We start from the raw sequence: 17352 nt of genomic DNA, 5'->3' as shown, positions 1-17352 counted from the left end.
ATTGAATAGGTCCTGCTCTGTTATTTTATTATATTGTATATAGTGTGCATTTTCCATACCCAATATTTTATTTTATTGTGTAACCCTGTTTGCTGCTGCCACAGACAAATTTCCCCTTGGGGATGAATAAAGTACTTTTGTATTCTATTCTATTCTATTCTAAAGGAGCATTTCCACATTTTTGTTACACAAATCACTTAAGACATCTTACTAAGTCTCATATGGCTCTTACAATAACGTTCATTGGAACAATTAGCTTGCTACACATAACACATCCCCTAATCCTGTTAAAACATTACAAAGAATTACTGCATTCGAATTAAATCCTAATCCAAGCTAAAGATAGAAAAAACAAGTTTTGCAGTACCTGTGGATCGATAAAGAGAACGTGTATACCTTGATATAACGGGTAACCAGCATGGAGACGTAAAAAAAAGGTAAACAAAGAGGAGGACACACGTGTGTTCAGCCTGGAATATTAAATTCACTAAGAAACAATAAGGATGAAAGATGGTACAAAAAAACATGAAATCAGAGATTTATTTATATATTCATCAAATATTTGATTTTGTCATTGAAGCTGTTTTGGCAAAAACGAGGAAATAGATTTGTGAGGAAAGAGCCTGGAAGACTTTCAAATCAGTGAGTACAAAGTATAAAATAAATACCCGCAATTGTACATCTCATTTTTTGTTGTTGTCATGGTAACTTCATATTGTGCAGCAAAGTGCTGTCCCATTCGTATTTACACCATTTCAAACCCTCCCAGTCTCTCACACTCAACCACTTACCAGGTGACGTCAGTAAGTCCTTGAGGGTTCAGGGTCTGAGGCTTTAGGGGGGACATTGGGATTGGGCCTAAACGTGCGTTCACACCAAACGCTGCGGAAATTATTCGCGCCGCGTTAATCGCATCAATTGTGACGCGTTAATTGCGCCGCATTACTTGCAGGGGACCATTTGTGGTCATTCGCGTGATTCCCACCATTCGTGCTAGATGTGGGGGCGGGGCTTATCACCCTGGAAGCCGTTATTAACTTAAGCCATTTATGTCCGCCATCAACCATGGAAAAAATAACCTCTATTTCTGCTTAGTACTTGTTGTGGAAGTCCCAGATATCCCGGGAACCTAAACGCCGTCTTGTCTATGTTCATAACATAATCTGGAGGAGTATTCACTGTGCCCAGCAAGACAGATGTCTACACAAAATAAACATATTTTGCTGTAAGTTAACTGCAATAATAAAAGGGATGCCGAAATAACTATGTCATGATGCCGATTTGTAAAAAGTTAGAATTCATGTTTTGTTAGTTCTCTCTGCAAGACAACAGCAAATAACTTTTAAAATGCTTACTTTCTTATTGGAGATAAAACTTAGCTGAATTTCAGGAGCAGGACCACACCTCAGCCACTCGCCCACTTCTGGACCTCCAGACGCAGACAACGGAAACGTAAATCCAGCTCTCTCCTTCTTCGCTCGCTCCAGAACCAGCTCCGACGACTCTGGCTACCCGGCACGCAGCGCTCAAAGACGCCGCCACCCCTCCACGCTCCAGTTGACATCGCCAACTGGACCACAGTCCGCCAGCTAAGAGCATCGCAACAACAAAGCAAACCGCGCCAACTCCTCACAACTGTCCCAGTCACGTTAGGAAAAAACAAGCACAAACATACCTACATCCAAACACACCGGCGTGACGGCAATGACCGTGACGCCACCACGCACCCCGAAACTCCGCCCCCAAAACACAAAGTTCCGGGTTGCCAGGTCTTCTTTCATCTGTCCCCCTTTCTAAGCTGTCCCCCCCTCTAAGCTGTCCCTTCACTGTTGTCTTACACCACCTTTCTTCTGCCGTACCTAGGCACCGGGTTGCCAGGTCTTCTTTCCTCCGTACCCCTTTCTAAGCTGTCCCCCCCTCTAAGCTGTCCCTTCACTGTTCTCTTACACCACCTTTCTTCTGCCTGTACCCAGGTACCGGGTTGCCAGGTTCACTCTCCCCTGTCCCTATCACGCTTTTCCTACTACGCACACTCTTCCCACTAGGCAGATTCCTGGCACCGGGTTGCCAGGTTCCCTCTCCTCTGTCCCCCTCCCCTATCCTGCTTTTCCTACTACGCATACTCTTCCCACTACGCAGATTCATGGCACCGGGTTGCCAGGTCTTCTTGCCTCTGTCCCCCTCTCTAAGCTGTCCCCCTCTCTAAGCGCAACAACGCAACCACTGAACGCAACAAGCAACAACGAACCGCAGCAAGCAACAATGAATCGCAGAGAGAGAGAGAAAAAGAAGAGAGGAAAGAAGGAAGAGAGAAGAAAGAGAAGAGAGAGAAAGAAAGAGAGAGGAAGAAAAGAAAAGACAGCAAAGTAGAGAAGAAAGAGAAAGAGAGAAAAGAAAGGAAGAAGAAGAAAAGAAAGAAGAAAAAGAGAAAGAGAAGAGAAAAAAAGCTTCCAGCGATGGACCCACACAATTGGCCAACAACGATGCCGCTCCCTCTGCCGTCTTTTGGGGGCTTTTCCACGACGGACGACGTTTGCCGTAGACCAGCCTCGGATCTTGCAAGCAGATGCCAAGTCGTTTCCCCTCATGCTACGAAATCGGACCAATCGTAGCCACAGCCATCACGTGGGGCCGCAGATGGCCCAGCAGTCCATCCCTTAAACTCCTGACAACCTAGCAGTCGGTTACCCAATCATCAAATGACGCCGCGACACCCGTCCGCCAAGGGCGCGTCCTCGATGCAGCTCACGTCTGGGCCACCGCAATGCCATGGCTTTCTCGTTTCCCATTCCAGGAGTTCAGCCCTCCTGCAGACACCCGTCCAACATCGGTTCGGCCATATCCAACGCCGTCTTTAGACCCACAAATCCTCACTCGATCTTGCCGACCAGCGCACAGGCTTATTTTGCGGGTTCTGCAAGGCCTGGGAGCCACAGTGGATCCTCAGCTAAGCTTCTCCCAAACCGCATCAGGCCAAATCTCCACCAACCATTCCGCAACACTCCAAACAACCGACGAAGGCTCGCTCCGGCCGAGGTGGGGGCCGCCTAAGCTAGTGAATTGGAGATAAAACTTAGCTGAATTTCAGGAGCAGGACCACACCTCAGCCACTCACCCACTTCCGGCCACACTCCTATAAATACCTACCCACTCTAAGCCTCGGCACACTCGCGTTTCCTGCACCCCACCCTCCCTCCCTCTTGTTAATGGGTATCTCCCCCCATAGTCATCATGCTCCTATCCCATGGAGATCGGGGGTTCTGCAAGGCCCGGGAGCCGCAGTGGATCCTCAGCTAAGACTCTCCCAAACTGCATCAGGCCAAATCTCCACCAACCATTCCGCAACACTCAAAACAACCGACGAAGGCTCGCTCCGGCCGAGGTGGGGGCCTAAGCTAGTGAAATGGAGCTTGGATCGATCGGTGCTAGGCTATGCTAACATTGTAGAAGCTCCATCAACACTAAAAATAACGTCATCTTGGCGTAAATACGGCAGCTTGTTTTTCATTGTTTGTACCATAGGTTTATACACAGTTTGGTCCGGTCTCTACTAATATGAGGTATCGTAGAGCTCTGGGTGAACACCTACGGCTACAATATGTCTTTCCTGATTCAACAACGGCAGGACGTCAGTAAAGATAGGTGGCAGTATCGTACAGCTCGGGGTGCCTACAAACCGCCACTATTAATTTGTCTTCCATTGTTTCTGATTCGACAACGGCAGGACGTCAGTGGTGACAGGGGGAGCATCTCAACGCTGAAAGGCTATCGTGCCATAGCGGCACGCGATTTTTTCGCCAGAGTTGAAAAATTTCAACACCAATCACGCCACCGCAAATTTGCGTCACTCGAGTCTCATCGCGTCTGTGCATAGACTTTGTATGTAATCTACTCGTACGAATAATTCGCGCCGCGTTTGGTGTGAACACGGCATGAGTCTTTGGGTAGAACTCAAAGCACTATGCCTAGCAAACACCAGGCACTGCTCACTTACCCAAGAAGACTGTAATTGCTGCCAAAGGGGCTTCTTCAAATTATTGAATTAAGGGTCTGAGTACTTTGTAATAGAATAGTACTGAGATTTGTAATAGATTTGCAAAACTTTCCAAAAACATATTTTCACTTTGTCATTATGGGTTTTGGAATATAAACTGATCGGGAATGATAGCAATTTTATCGATTTCAAAGTACATCTAAAATACAATAAAGCATACAAAAAGTGAAGGGATCTGTCACAGTTACGACCTCCGTGTTTTCCCGTATTTTCCCGTGGTTTCCCTGCGTTCCAAAAAACGGTTCTTTGCCTGCCGGCTCTCATTAGCCAGGCCATCTTCATTTCAGCCACCCTGCCAGCCACACCATCTACCATTTTCAGCCATCTTCCCTTCAGCTTCGCTCTCCGCCATTCCCCACATCAATCGTCATTACTTCTTTCTTACCCTTTTTAGCAATAAATGCATCAATCATTTTATTGGTGCGTCTGCCCTCGGGACCAACTAACTCTGCTGTAACGTGGTCGGAATACTTTCTGAAGCCACCGGCCACAATGAGAACATTGTTGCCGGCCCAATGGTACTACTGCAGGACAGCGGCAGCATGATATGACACTTGAAGATTACACTATGGGGGTGAATCCACAAAAAGGATTATGACTTTTGTGACCAAATCTGCTCAAATAGTACAAAAATAAACCATATATTTCGCAAAGCCAATGTACCCTTAACTGTACTGCCAAGCATGTATCGTCTCGGTGCTCCTGTGCTATTGGTGTGTGTATAAATGAGGAAATATGCATACATTTGGAGCAATAATTTGGCTGCTTCCTATGGAAATAAGCCAGTTCAAAATGATCAGCGCTAATAGCCATACACAGTTACAGTGAAATTATTGGCGTCTTCAAAGAGTTGGTGGTCTAAATCACATTTATAAGGGGTGTCATGTCCAGACTTGCCAGTGATCATGGTATATGAAAGCTGGGGTTGGTAATGTTGAGAAACTAGCAAGTGTACAGTAGAATTAAAAAATGACCCGACTTAAAAACTATGCCCATTGCTGCCAACTCTTTTCCAATAATAGAAGCTAGCAAAGATAACCCCCATAGTCCCTGATCTAGCAAGAAATTATCAAAGTCAGCAACACCGACAGCCCATCTCATCAGGCTACCCTCCAAACCACTCCCTAAAAATTATCATTATGAAAGTGTTGGGAAAAATCTAAATAACTAATTATTGTGCATTAATAATTAGTGAATGTTACACATTTAACATAGGCTCATGTCCTCTGTAAGTGTTTAGAGCTGTGTCCTCAAATAGTTTTACGCCTGTGTCCTCGTATCGCTTGCGTCTGAAACTTCCTCAGACACCAAGCGTCTCAGATATCTTTCCTCTTGGGGGCTAGCAGATGTTGATCCTAAATAATAGACAATAAAGCTGGAGCAGATGTCAATACTTGAGCAGAGCTGATTTTCTACTAAGACTTCCTGATTTCATAGAATGACCTTTGTACTAGAACAAACTGTTGAAGTGTTGTTCCAGGTTTTGTGAAGATGGGGCTGTGTGAAAAGCAATACGTGTTAGCCATGTGTGACAAGCTTATCGTAAATTACCCTGTACCACCACACTGCTTGTGTTTAGCAGTATATATGACAGAGACTCAGAGGCAGACCGTTGAGCAGTACATTCTGTATGTGAATCAACCCTGTTTCCTTCTTTGCAAAGAATAAATGTCCTGTAATTCATGATTTTTACATCGACTCAAGTTAATTTTTCTAACAGAAAGAAATCATAAGAAATCGTAAGGAACTTAAACAATAAACATGGCTATTGTTAGTAATCACAGCTGCCAAGCTAGCAGCTTGTGGAAGACTCCAGTGTCGCACAATGTGTGCATGCTTGGGCAGCATGCATGCAGGTAGGCAGGTAATTAGAAAAACAGGCAGAAAGCCTGTTCACTCATTTAATTTGGCTTGAATAATGTCTAATGCTGTAATATCATTAGCGCAATATAGTTTGGGAATCGGACCTTGAGAAGAGGGCAGATAGCGGTTGAAAGTGATGCACAATAATTGTGCAGTCAGCGACAGCAATCCATTCTTTGTGAATTGAACCATATGTGTATTCATTGTGGAATACTTGGTAGGCTTCATTTTAATCAAAGACAAGTTGCATTGCTCAAAGTTACATACATGTGAGTGACCCTGGACAGGTTGTGGAAAGAATGCCTCTCAAGATATCTTATAGTATCATCATCAGAGATGTATCTGGAAAAAACACACAGACAAAATACAATTAGGAGACTAATACTTTGGATTTGCAGTGGTTTGCTATTATTAGGCCTCATGCAAGAACAACTTGGACATACAAATTTGTTCTTTGGCAGATTTAAGAGAGTTTGTCGCTTTCACCAATTGACCCTTCGCTAAGCCCTACCCCCTGCTGCTACTCCATCAAGATGTCAAGCTACCACGGAGCCCACACTATCACATTTTTGGAAAAACAAAAAAGTGATTCAGCAGAGAAACGGGTTTAAAGAGATAAAAATGAGTGAAAAACATAAAAGAAGGAAAAAAACATGATCTAGATAGGTTTGCAGTTTTCAAGGTGTATATTTCAAATTGCATCTATTACACACATGAAGATAAAGTTGTCAACACCGGCTGAATATCTATTATCAGAATCATTATCACTGTATTTTTACTGCTACTGTGTAAAGGGAATACTGCTGTTAAAAAGCACCTTATTTGTTTAAAGTGTTTGCAAACCAAATGTTATTGCCCTTTTGTTCAGATAGCAGTACTTTTAAAATAAAAGTGCGCAACTACTTTTGAATTTATTATTGAACTTTGCGATTAATCGCAAAAGAATCATGCGATTAATCGCGATTCCAAATTTTAATAAAGAAGCGTAATGTTTTAGAAACAAATCTACTTCCAAGCTCCTACGGGTAACGGATGTCATTACTACACAAGCCCCAGTCATGGTAAATCGAAAGTTACGAACGTAACTACGGTTCTATGAATCCTGGATGACCGCCAGAGGCAGTGCTTAACACTGGATGTATTCCGTCGCGCGCATGCGCAGGTCGAATATTTATATCAACAAAGTCACGTGTGACCTCGGATGACCACCGTCGTCTATAAGTTCCGGTGTCATCCTGAGCTCAGTCCTATGGAATCTTCTCGCGAGTTCACGGGATTCCGAGTGACCAAGAACTCTGGCGGTCATCCAGGATTCATAGAACCGTAGTTACGTTCGTAACTTTCGTTCTATTTCATCCTTACTGACCGCCAGAGGCAGTGCTTAACACTGGATGACTTATACCAAAAGAGTCACGAGGAAGCACAGTAACTACCCCTTATAGCTCCGGCAGAGAAAATTGGCCAAGAACCTCCCCAGTGGGTGAGGGTTGGCAACGTTAACTCTGTAGTGTTTGGTGAATGTGCTCGGTGATGCCCATGAGGCCGCCGCACATATATCCCCCACAGGCACACCACTCAGGCTTGCCCTCGGTGTGGAGACACTCTTGGTAGTGACCCTTCACCCCGGATGGCCGAGCGCAGCCGCTCACCTTGTATGTATCGGCAATGGCCTCCACTATCCAGTGGGACAGGTGCTGTTTTTCCTTTAAAAAAAAAAAAAAAAAGGAGCACAGCCCTTCTTAGGCTCACCATAACTGACTATGCAGGCGGTGGCTTCCATATAAGCTCTGAGGGCCCACACTGGGCACAGCAGCCTTGACCTCTCCTCTCCCGATGGGGGAGGGGGGGGGGTCAACTTTGCCAGCTGGATAGGCCGGTTTATATGTGAACGTATCCACCCCCTTGGGAGAAACACTGCCTTAGGCCAGAAAGTGACACCCAAGCCATCTGAGTTCCACCTCAGACATGATTCTTCCACTGACAGGGCATGCAGCTCGCCCCCACATTGAGCTGAATTGACAGCAAGGAGAAAACCGTCTTGCTGATAGCCATCTAGGCTCCGCCTGTGCCAGGGGTTCAAAAGGACAAGCATAAGGTGTCCAGTACCAAGGGTAGGTCCCATGCAGGGGAGACCGGCCCTTATCCAGGAGGGACTGTAGAAACTCAGTACAGCAGGCACGGGGCGCTGTACTGGGACCTTGTTCTGAGCCGCACACTAGTCGGAGAACAGCTTCCACCTGTTTCTTGTACTGCAGGCAGGTAGACCGCGCACTGGCATTCAGAATAGTCCGTCAGACTGGTTCTATGCCGCCACTCAGCATCCGGTCGGGCCCTCCCGTGACCCCTAATTGAAGGCGGCAGGGATTGGAATGCCAAATCCGACCCTCTAGTTGCGACAGGAGATCCCTCCTGTCGGGGAAGAACTCTGACAAGCTTATAGCAAAAGCAGAGGGAATGGTGGAAAGGCATAAAGAAGATCCTCTGGCCACGTGTCAGCCAGGGCATCTTGACCCAGAGGGCTGGTCCTCCGTCAGGGAGACCCAGTGGGGGCAGTGGGTCGACACGTCTGGATGCAGCCGCCACTCTCCCGGTGGAGGCTTGTAACGGAACAGGAAAACCACAACTTGTTCCATTCTCCTGGTGGGTACATTGCCCACAGGCTGGTCAGGCGGGGGGCCTCCCAAGTCAGAAGGCCACGGTGATCCCCGTAGCAACTTCTGCAGATCTGGTGCCCCATCGATAGTTCATGGGAAATCACAGCAGAGGTGCTGTCCACCGGACAAGCACATGCTTTCCCTTCAACCATGGAAGGAAGTGCTCGAGCGCTAGCTCTAGAACCTGGACCTGCGGTCTTCCAGCAGACAACTGCCCCCAGGCTGTCCTGTTCTGTCACCCTGCACCCCGCCTTGAGAGGCAGGTATCTGTTGTGACAATCTCCTGGTGGAATGGACACTGTTCGCCAGATATGCACTCCCTCCATGGGGATAGTGAATAGATGAATAGACACTGTTTCGGTAATATTATTGCCCTGTATCTGTGCCACTTGGCATCCAAGTGAAGGCTGTTCAGCCATCCGCACTGGGGCGACAGACAGGCCCTCATAGGGCCACACTAATGAAGGTTATGCTCTGAGAAGGGCTCAGGTAGCTCCTCTCCATGTTCACCTTGAGGCCCACCGGGCCACGTGAGAGAAGGCGAGCAGTGTCCTGTGGCGCCTGAAGCCGGGACGGCGCCTAGGTCGGCCAGTCTAAGTACGGCAGTATGTTCACGCCCTGCAATTGCAGGGGGAAAGGACAGCAGTAACCCACTGTGGACACCCATGGGGAGATGGGAGAGTCCGAATGGAAGCACCCAGGACTGAAAGTTGTGGTGATGCACCATGGGAACAGGCGTCGATAGACGTGAACCACTCTCCCTTGGAAATCCGCTGATGGGAGAAAGAACCCCGACAGCCGGCCTGGAGACATCTCCTGGCACCCCTGCCGGGGGGGACGGGGACGTAAGTAGGGTTGTATAGGTAGCGGTCCGGCCTCTCAGCAGGACGCAGAGGCCTGTTGCGGCTACTAGGGTAAGCTGGAGGCTGAGAAAACGGCCTTGTGGGCAAAAAATGGGACCCCTAGGTCTGGGGGTGCAGGCATGTCCCTGCAAAGACCAGAGAACTGCTGCCTGGTCTGGCTAGCTCTAACAGTCCACTGAAGCGCCTGTACAGCAGCTGACTCGAACAGCTCACCAGGCTCCACTGGGACAGTATGGAGGGTCCTCCTACATGTCTCAGATAGGGGTGACTGCGCCAGCCAAACCTGGCGACGAGTCTGAACCAGGGTGGACATCATACATCCACGTTCCCTCGATATGAGCGCAAACGCCTGCAATGAAGCATCACTGAGCAGAAGCGTCGAAGTAGCCCGCTGCAGAGAATCTGCGAGGGAAAGCATGAGGTGGGAGAGGGAGTTGCCGATACGGTGCACAGCGCTGCTGTGTCCTAAGCCCTGGATAGCAGGTCATCTTTGACCCGACATTGGGTCGAGGGCACCTGGCATCGGGCCTCAGAGTCTCCTCAGGGGAAACTGATGGACGCCATAGTCGTCTAACTGGCTGGCATACGTGCAAGGCCAGATTTGCCACCTCCTGCATGGTCTGATGTAAGGCGGGAGAGAGCCCTGGTGTCTCCACCATGCACGCAACTCCCTCAGATATTCCTCGGAGGGAGGAACAGAAAAGGTGGTTAGGGCGGGAAGGTGCCTGAAGAAGGCACTCACAGGTGGATGTTCCAGCTGCTGTGTATGCCCGGCGTGCAAGCGCCATACCAATGACCAGGGTAGGTTGGTCTGGATTCAGCTGCCCTGACAGGGGGAGGTAGACCTCCCGCATCAGGTGTTCCACTTCGGCCAGCCTGGCAGACCTTACTGCTCAAGGCGTGATGCCGCAGGTCCTGCCTGGGTTCTCCCTGCTAGGGCAAGAGGTCAGGGCCGTCCTCCGGCTGAAGAGGAGCTATACAGGTCCTACAGCCGGGAGAGTTTAACATGGCCGCGATTCTGGTGGAACCCTTGTCCCACTAGTTTATGCGGAATTCCAAATCAGTCCGAGCGGGAGCGCTCTGCTGAATGTTGAGAGAACAGGGGGCAGCCAGTGGCGAGTGATCCTTCGGACACTCTTCCCTTAGCCAGCCGGTGCGGATATTGGTGACCCACCAGTTAGCCTGAGCGAGAGCACTCTGCAACTGTGGAAACAGGTCAGGCAAAGTCCTTATAGTGAGAGGGGCGAGGACACTCTCTAAGCCCACTCTCTTCACTAAGATAGTTGCTGCAGATATTAGTGTCCCCCCAGTTAGCTTGAGCGAGAGCACTCTGTTACCGTAAAAAACGGACAAAACAGAACACAGTCCGTACAGTGAGAGGGGAGCGAGGACACTCTTCACTAAGATAGTTGCTGCCGATATCGGTGTCCCACCAGTTAGCTTGAGCGAGAGCACTCTGCCACTGTGGAAACAGGTCAGGCAAAGTCCTTATAGTGAGAGGGGCGAGGACACCCTTCACTAAACTAGTTGCTGCAGATATTGGTGTCCCACCAGTTAGCTTGAGCGAGAGCACTCTGCCACCGTGGAAACAGGCCAGGCAAGTCCTTATAGTGAGAGGGGAGCGAGGACACTCTTCACTAAGCTAGTTGCTGCAGATATTGGTGTCCCCCCAGTTAGCTTGAGCGAGAGCACTCTGCTACTGTGAAAAACAGACAAAAAGAACACAGTCCTTACAGTGAGAGGGGAGCGAGGACACTCTTCACTAAGACAGCTGCTGCAGATATTGGTGTCCCACCAGTTAGCTTGAGCGAGAGCACTCTGCCACTGTGGAACAGGTCAGGAAAACAGTTCTCATAGTGAGAGGGGAGCGAGGACACTCTCTTCACTCGGATAGTTGCTGCAGATATTGGTGCCCCACCAGTTAGCTTGAGCGAGAGCACTCTGCCACTGTGGAACAGGTCAGGAAAACAGTTCTCATAGTGAGAGGGGAGCGAGGACACTCTCTTCACTCGGATAGTTGCTGCAGATATTGGTGCCCCACCAGTTAGCTTGAGCGAGAGCACTCTGCTACTGTGAAAACGGACAAAAAAAACCACAGTCCTTACAGTGCGAGGACACTCTCCACTTGGACAGGTGCTGTAACTCTTGGTGTGCTACCAGTTAGCCTGAGCGAGGGCACTCTGCTAACTGATATCCGCTACCGATATGTCCATAATGTTTACAACAATCAATGGACACACCGAGTCTTAGCTTAGTCTAGTTAGCCGGAGCGAACTCGACAGCCGTAATGCGTAAAAACCATCAATGGGCACAACCTCAATGTTGATTTAGTATAACTAGCATTCACCGAGTTAGCCTGAGCGAGCACATTCCGCTAACTGTGATCGTTGTAATGCTACAAAGTTGATGGCCACAGCCCCAGTACCAGCTTTGTTTATCTAGTTTCCCACTGAGTTAACCTGAGCGAGGACGCTCTGTTAACTGTGACAGCTGTAAGACTGTGACAGCTCTGTTAACTGTGACAGCCGTAAGGATACAAAGTTGATGGACGCAGTCCCAGTATCAGCTTTGTTTAACTAGTTTCCCACTGAGTTAACCTGAGCGGGGACGCTCTGTTAACTGTGACAGCCGTAAGGATACAAAGTTGATGGCTACAGCCCCAGTATCAGCTTTGTTTAGCTAGTTTCCCACTGAGTTAACCTGAACGGGGACGCTCTGTTAACTGTGACAGCCGTAAGGATACAAAGTTGATGGACGCAGTCCCAGTATCAGCTTTGTTCAGCTAGTTTCCCACTGAGTTAACCTGAGCGAGGACGCTCTGTTAACTGTGACAGCTCTGCTAACTGTGACAGCCGTAAGGATACAAAGTTGATGGACGCAGTCCCAGTATCAGCTTTGTTTAGCTAGTTTCCCACTGAGTTAACCTGAGCGGGGACGCTCTGTTAACTGTGACAGCCGTAAGGTTTACAAAGTTGATGGACGCAGTCCCAGCTAGCATCCAAGTTAGCCTGAGTGAAGACACTGCTAACTGCGAATTACGTCAGATGTAAAGATTAAATCTCCATGTACACAACGCCAATGCGGATCTAGTGTCTCACAAAGTTTGCCTGAGCAGGAACACTCTGCTAACTGTGATAGCCGTAACACTGTGAAGGGCGGGCCGACAGCGTAATTCTACGCTCTCGTTAGCGCGCCACTCGATTACTAGAGCGGAAGCGCTCTGCCAACCGTGGAACAAACAACTGTTATAGAAAACAATGTTTAATCGATCTTACCGATTGCTGTCATCACGACTTAGCTGACCCTTATCAGACTGGTGACGACCGATGATAGGGGCGTCCACCAGTCCGGGGCTCGATGTCCGAACGGCGAACACACCGTTCCCTCCGAAGAGGGACAGCTCGTCGCAGCCTTTGGAGGGCGAGAGAACCGCAACTCCGACCGGTAGTCACAAGGCTACAGCGACGAGCTCTAATATGTCTTGATCGTAGACACATCCTTGTTTAAGCTACCATGGTAGCTAACCTGCGACGCGAGAAGAAAAAAAGGACTGAGCTCAGGATGACACCGGAACTTATAGACGACGGTGGTCATCCGAGGTCACACGTGACTTTGTTGATATAAATATTCGACCTGCGCATGCGCGCGACGGAATACATCCAGTGTTAAGCACTGCCTCTGGCGGTCAGTAAGGATGAAATAGAAGACAAGTGTGAAATCCGCAAGACCAGCCGGAATATGAAGAAAATCTGAAACAATTGCATGAGAATCTATGGAGCACAGTAAGATAGTTGTCGGACCCTGGTGGGAGATGGCCGATGCTACGCTATGATTTTGTTTGTGTTCATGGAGCGGGACTGAGTGAAAGGTACATTTTTCTCATTCTCATACGTATGAACAAAGTTTACTAATGATCCAGGCCTACCTTACGAATCCAAAACAGTATGTCTTTCTCTAAAGTTTGATTTAAGGATAATAAGGCCTTAATCTGAATGAATTCTGCATTTAAGAACAGGGGGCATTCATCAAGTTGAAAAGAGCAATTAACAACAAGTTTGGACATTTGTGCAGCAGAATCTGATTGCAGCACACCTTTCTATGAGCAAACCTCATTAAAAAAAGTAAGAGAGGTTTAGGATAAGAATACAAAAACTATCTTGCAGGAGGCCAATTGTGTTTTCCAGTAAACACTGAATAAAGAAAACCACTCTTACCCATTGTTACAGTGAAGTAATCAGTAGCTTAATAGTATAACATTATTTGTGACGAATTACAGAAAGCCACATGTTTCTATCCAACTATAACAGCCAGCAAGCATCGACAAAACTAACTAGATGGGTGTATAATTGAACTGCAAACAGTTCCTAACTAAAAAGTGGAAGTGGCACGTTGACATGAATGCATTTTACTGATCTGGGAGTTTGCTTAAACTTTGTTTGTTGGACCTATCTTTAGCTATGTCTTTTTGCCCCAGCAGCTCAGCAATTCATTTGGAGTAATCACAAATGTTAGAACTGGTCGCAAATGTGTCAACATCTATTTTATGGATTTGCCCAAAATGTGGTAAAGACATTCATGCTCTCCAGACAATGTTTCTTATTCACTTTGGTGATTCTGACTTTTCCTATAGTGCCACTATGAGATGGTTTGCCATGAAAATTGGAACTGTGTCCCACAGAATAATACATTTTTGTTAAATTTAATAATAAATTAATTAATAAATACCTAAAAGACTGAAGTTGTGTTGTAGCTCAAGTTCTGAAGGACAAACAGAGTGTGCAAACAGAGTGTGCCACCAAAGTGGCACCAGGCACAAAAGGAGTTTTTTCAGTAATTCATTTCAGACCCAATCCACTTATAATAACTTGGTGTGAGTGAGTTTACCGTGGATGGACAAAATTAAAATGCAGCTAGTACTGTAGTTTTAACTAATGATATGACAGCAAGCAAAGCGTGAAAGTGGAAGTGACCCTACATTTTTTTTTTACAATCTGTCAAGAGGTTTTCTTTGCTAGTTTCAGCTGGTTTTAATTTTTAATTTAGTTTATAGTTGTTCTTTTTGGTAAGTGATAATCTCTGTTCTTGCCCATTTTGCTGGTTTGAAAGAAAAGTGTAAGGTAAAAAAGAGAATCTTACATGTGAGCAATGTTGGCCAAGTTGGTAAATGCATTCTGAGGAAGAAAAGAAAGTTTGGTCCCCACAAGCCACCTGAAACCAAATTTACCGTATTGTGATTTGTCTTCAACAAAAAGTCACAAAGTAAAATCTGAGTTGAAAGACGTGGTTACTTACACCTCCTGTGTGCTGGAAGGGAATACAGGCATGATCTCAGCTCCAACACATGACACACTGTAGATGTCCCAGTCACACTTGCAATGAGTTGGACAATATTCCAGGAGAGTGACCTCGAAAGTACTGAAAATGAAAAAAACTAGATTCAAATCAAGCTTCATTGTAAAAGGGGTTATTCAGTGGTGGACATTCTCAGGTTGTGAGAGAGGTTTAGGAAGAGGCTGGGCTGTCTTGGATTTTTGCCAATAGTGTAAGTGTAGCAAGATTACACAATGGTACTTCTGGTCAAGTCCTTCAAAATAAAAACCTAATTGATGAATGTGTTTACATGAATAATAATTATTTTATTAGTCAGCAAAAGTGACATAAGTTATCTCAGTTATCTTTCCACCTTGAACTTTTCTGCAAAGAAAATGTATACATCATAGTCATTATGCAAGTATACATTAATGATCAGTTGTAATTATGTAAGTTGCATCCAACAAAGTGGTTATACTGACAATTACAATTCCAACACGGCAGTGCCAAAAACAAAAAAAAGCTGATGGTATTGTAAATAAAAATATACATTCATTCAATGTTAAACACAGCTTATACGCGGATATGTGAGTTCTAGTACACGAAGGTCAAAAACGCCAGGTGGGGCACTCTCGCACTCGCCTGAACAAAGTGGAAAATACTAGAACTCTGAAGGATAGCTTTTGCCCCAGTTAAATGTCACATAGTCTTACAGAGAACCAGTCTCAACTGCCTGCTCCATCTTAGAGATAGAAAGAGGCGCCCTTGCATATCTAGCGCCTAGCTTATCTCGTTGGCCGAACATAACAATATGCTGTAGATCAACATTTCACACACACTGACGTTCCAGAGAAGGCAGGTTTCGGACGTGAGCCAGTGTGGATGACGCTGTCCAGAGCTCCATCAGGTCATCTGAATGCTAAAAACAGATCCACCTCTCCTTTTATTTTGACCAATGGCTCCACAAGGAGAACCAGATGGACACGCCTGCGCACTCTGCTATAAGCGCTCTTTGGTTTCACTTTTGGCACTCTTTGCTTTTGCTAGAGTCCGTGCACGTTTAACTGCTGGACATAATACTTCTGTCACAAATAAATCTTATTGCTTGAATTGAGCTAAACGCCTCGATCTCAGTCTGTTAACTCGATCTTCATTCTTAACATGGTAGCAGAGTTAGGTTATCCAAGATCCAAGACTATTTTTCATCGAGTAACAGACTTTCTTCTGTCGACAGAAAGGAAAAAAAAAGGCGTTTCCCCTCGAGGCTGCAGGAGGCCTCAGGCCTACAGGGCCATTCTGCTCAACTCTGAGAAACTGATCAAACAGCGCGCTGAATCAAAAGGTAAAGCAGAGCCTATTTAAATGAAGTCTGCGTATTGTATGTAGGGAAAAAACTAAATTGAATTGATCGGAAGTACTGGAGTGTGAGTATGAATTGCCTTGACTAAATTTTTAAAGATAAATTGCCGAGCATTGTGACAGAATTGTTATGACAGCAGTGGGGGTTTTTACTATAGCATGTACATGTGTGTGAGTGGATCTAACAGAAATTGATGGTTGTTAACATTGTATAGGCTGCCATTGTGTTCACCGCGTAAGCTTTGATTGACTGTTCAGAGGTTACACAGCCGTGGCGAAAGCTTCGGTTCGCTGACCAATGACGGTCTGAAAGACTGAATTCCGGGACACACTGTTGATTTATGCGAAGTTGCAAGCTGAGATTTGGATCAAGTATATAGAAAGTGTTGTTGAAATACGCTGATGTGAAAGTAGTGTGTCTGGAGACTGTACAGCGCCATTTCCTAAAGGGACCACGTTCATGCATGTTGTACACTGTAAAATGAAGAGCCATCCAGAGAATTTTAATTGAAAAAATAAATTGATGAGGTTAAATAGGAGGTTGAATTGATGGTTTGTGTACCAGTATTGCAGAAGTGGCAGTGTATGGTTTTGCATGCAGCATAAGATGTGCTCTGGGAAGACATCGATTCAATTGTAGCACAAGATATCGCCATTTCCTTCGGGACCGTATTGGCACAAGGCGTACACTGTAAACAATAAGGTCAATAGATCTTCCCTGACGAGGTCTGTGTGCGATTATTTGTGGAATCACGGCAGTGTATGGTCGATTGAGTGTGGAGTAATGCCTCAGGGAGGTATCCATTTCCTTCGGGGACCGGGCTCGTGAAAACGCTATAAGAACAAATCCATATGTGATTTGTGCGTATTTCAGTGACGGCAGCGTATGGTGTCAATTTGGTAAGGATGAGAGTGACTGCGTGAAGCGTACATGGGTGAAAGACAGATGAGATTTGGAGTTGAAGTGTGCAGAGGCTCGTGTGTGTTTGCCAGTGATTGACGGTCAGTGGAGCAGAGCACACTCATGAGACACAAACTTTGCATTCAACACAGGCACACGAACACGAGGATAGAAGAGGAAAGCTGAGGGTTAATATACATGTCAGTTTTACTGGTATAGTTACAAAGATTACAGATTTATTGGAAATTGTGTTCCATAAGGACCGTCAACATAGAAGCGAAGACAGAGCAGGCATTCATTCAGTCAGAGAGACACTGGGAAAAAAGGGAGTGAAAATTTCAGATAAGA

General features: G+C 46.4%; 1 protein-coding gene across 1 annotated transcript in view; it reads right to left on the bottom strand.

The window, feature by feature from the left end:
- LOC306792363 (thyrotropin receptor-like) overlaps nucleotides 1-14887 on the bottom strand; it is a gene marked incomplete at both ends in the record, with an annotated part of 52193 nt that extends 37306 nt beyond the window's left edge. The window contains 3 exons of the mRNA XM_079289434.1: nucleotides 6185-6259; nucleotides 14571-14642; nucleotides 14727-14887. Coding sequence (XP_079145560.1) covers nucleotides 6185-6259; nucleotides 14571-14642; nucleotides 14727-14887 — 308 coding nt within the window. The remainder of the gene's footprint in view (nucleotides 1-6184; nucleotides 6260-14570; nucleotides 14643-14726) is intronic.
- Between the last annotated feature and the right edge of the window lie 2465 nt (nucleotides 14888-17352).

This window comes from Melanostigma gelatinosum (assembly GCF_949748355.1).
Source record: "Melanostigma gelatinosum genome assembly, chromosome: 18".
NCBI lineage: Eukaryota > Metazoa > Chordata > Actinopteri > Perciformes > Zoarcidae > Melanostigma > Melanostigma gelatinosum.
This window is presented reverse-complemented; position numbering and strand designations above follow the sequence as displayed.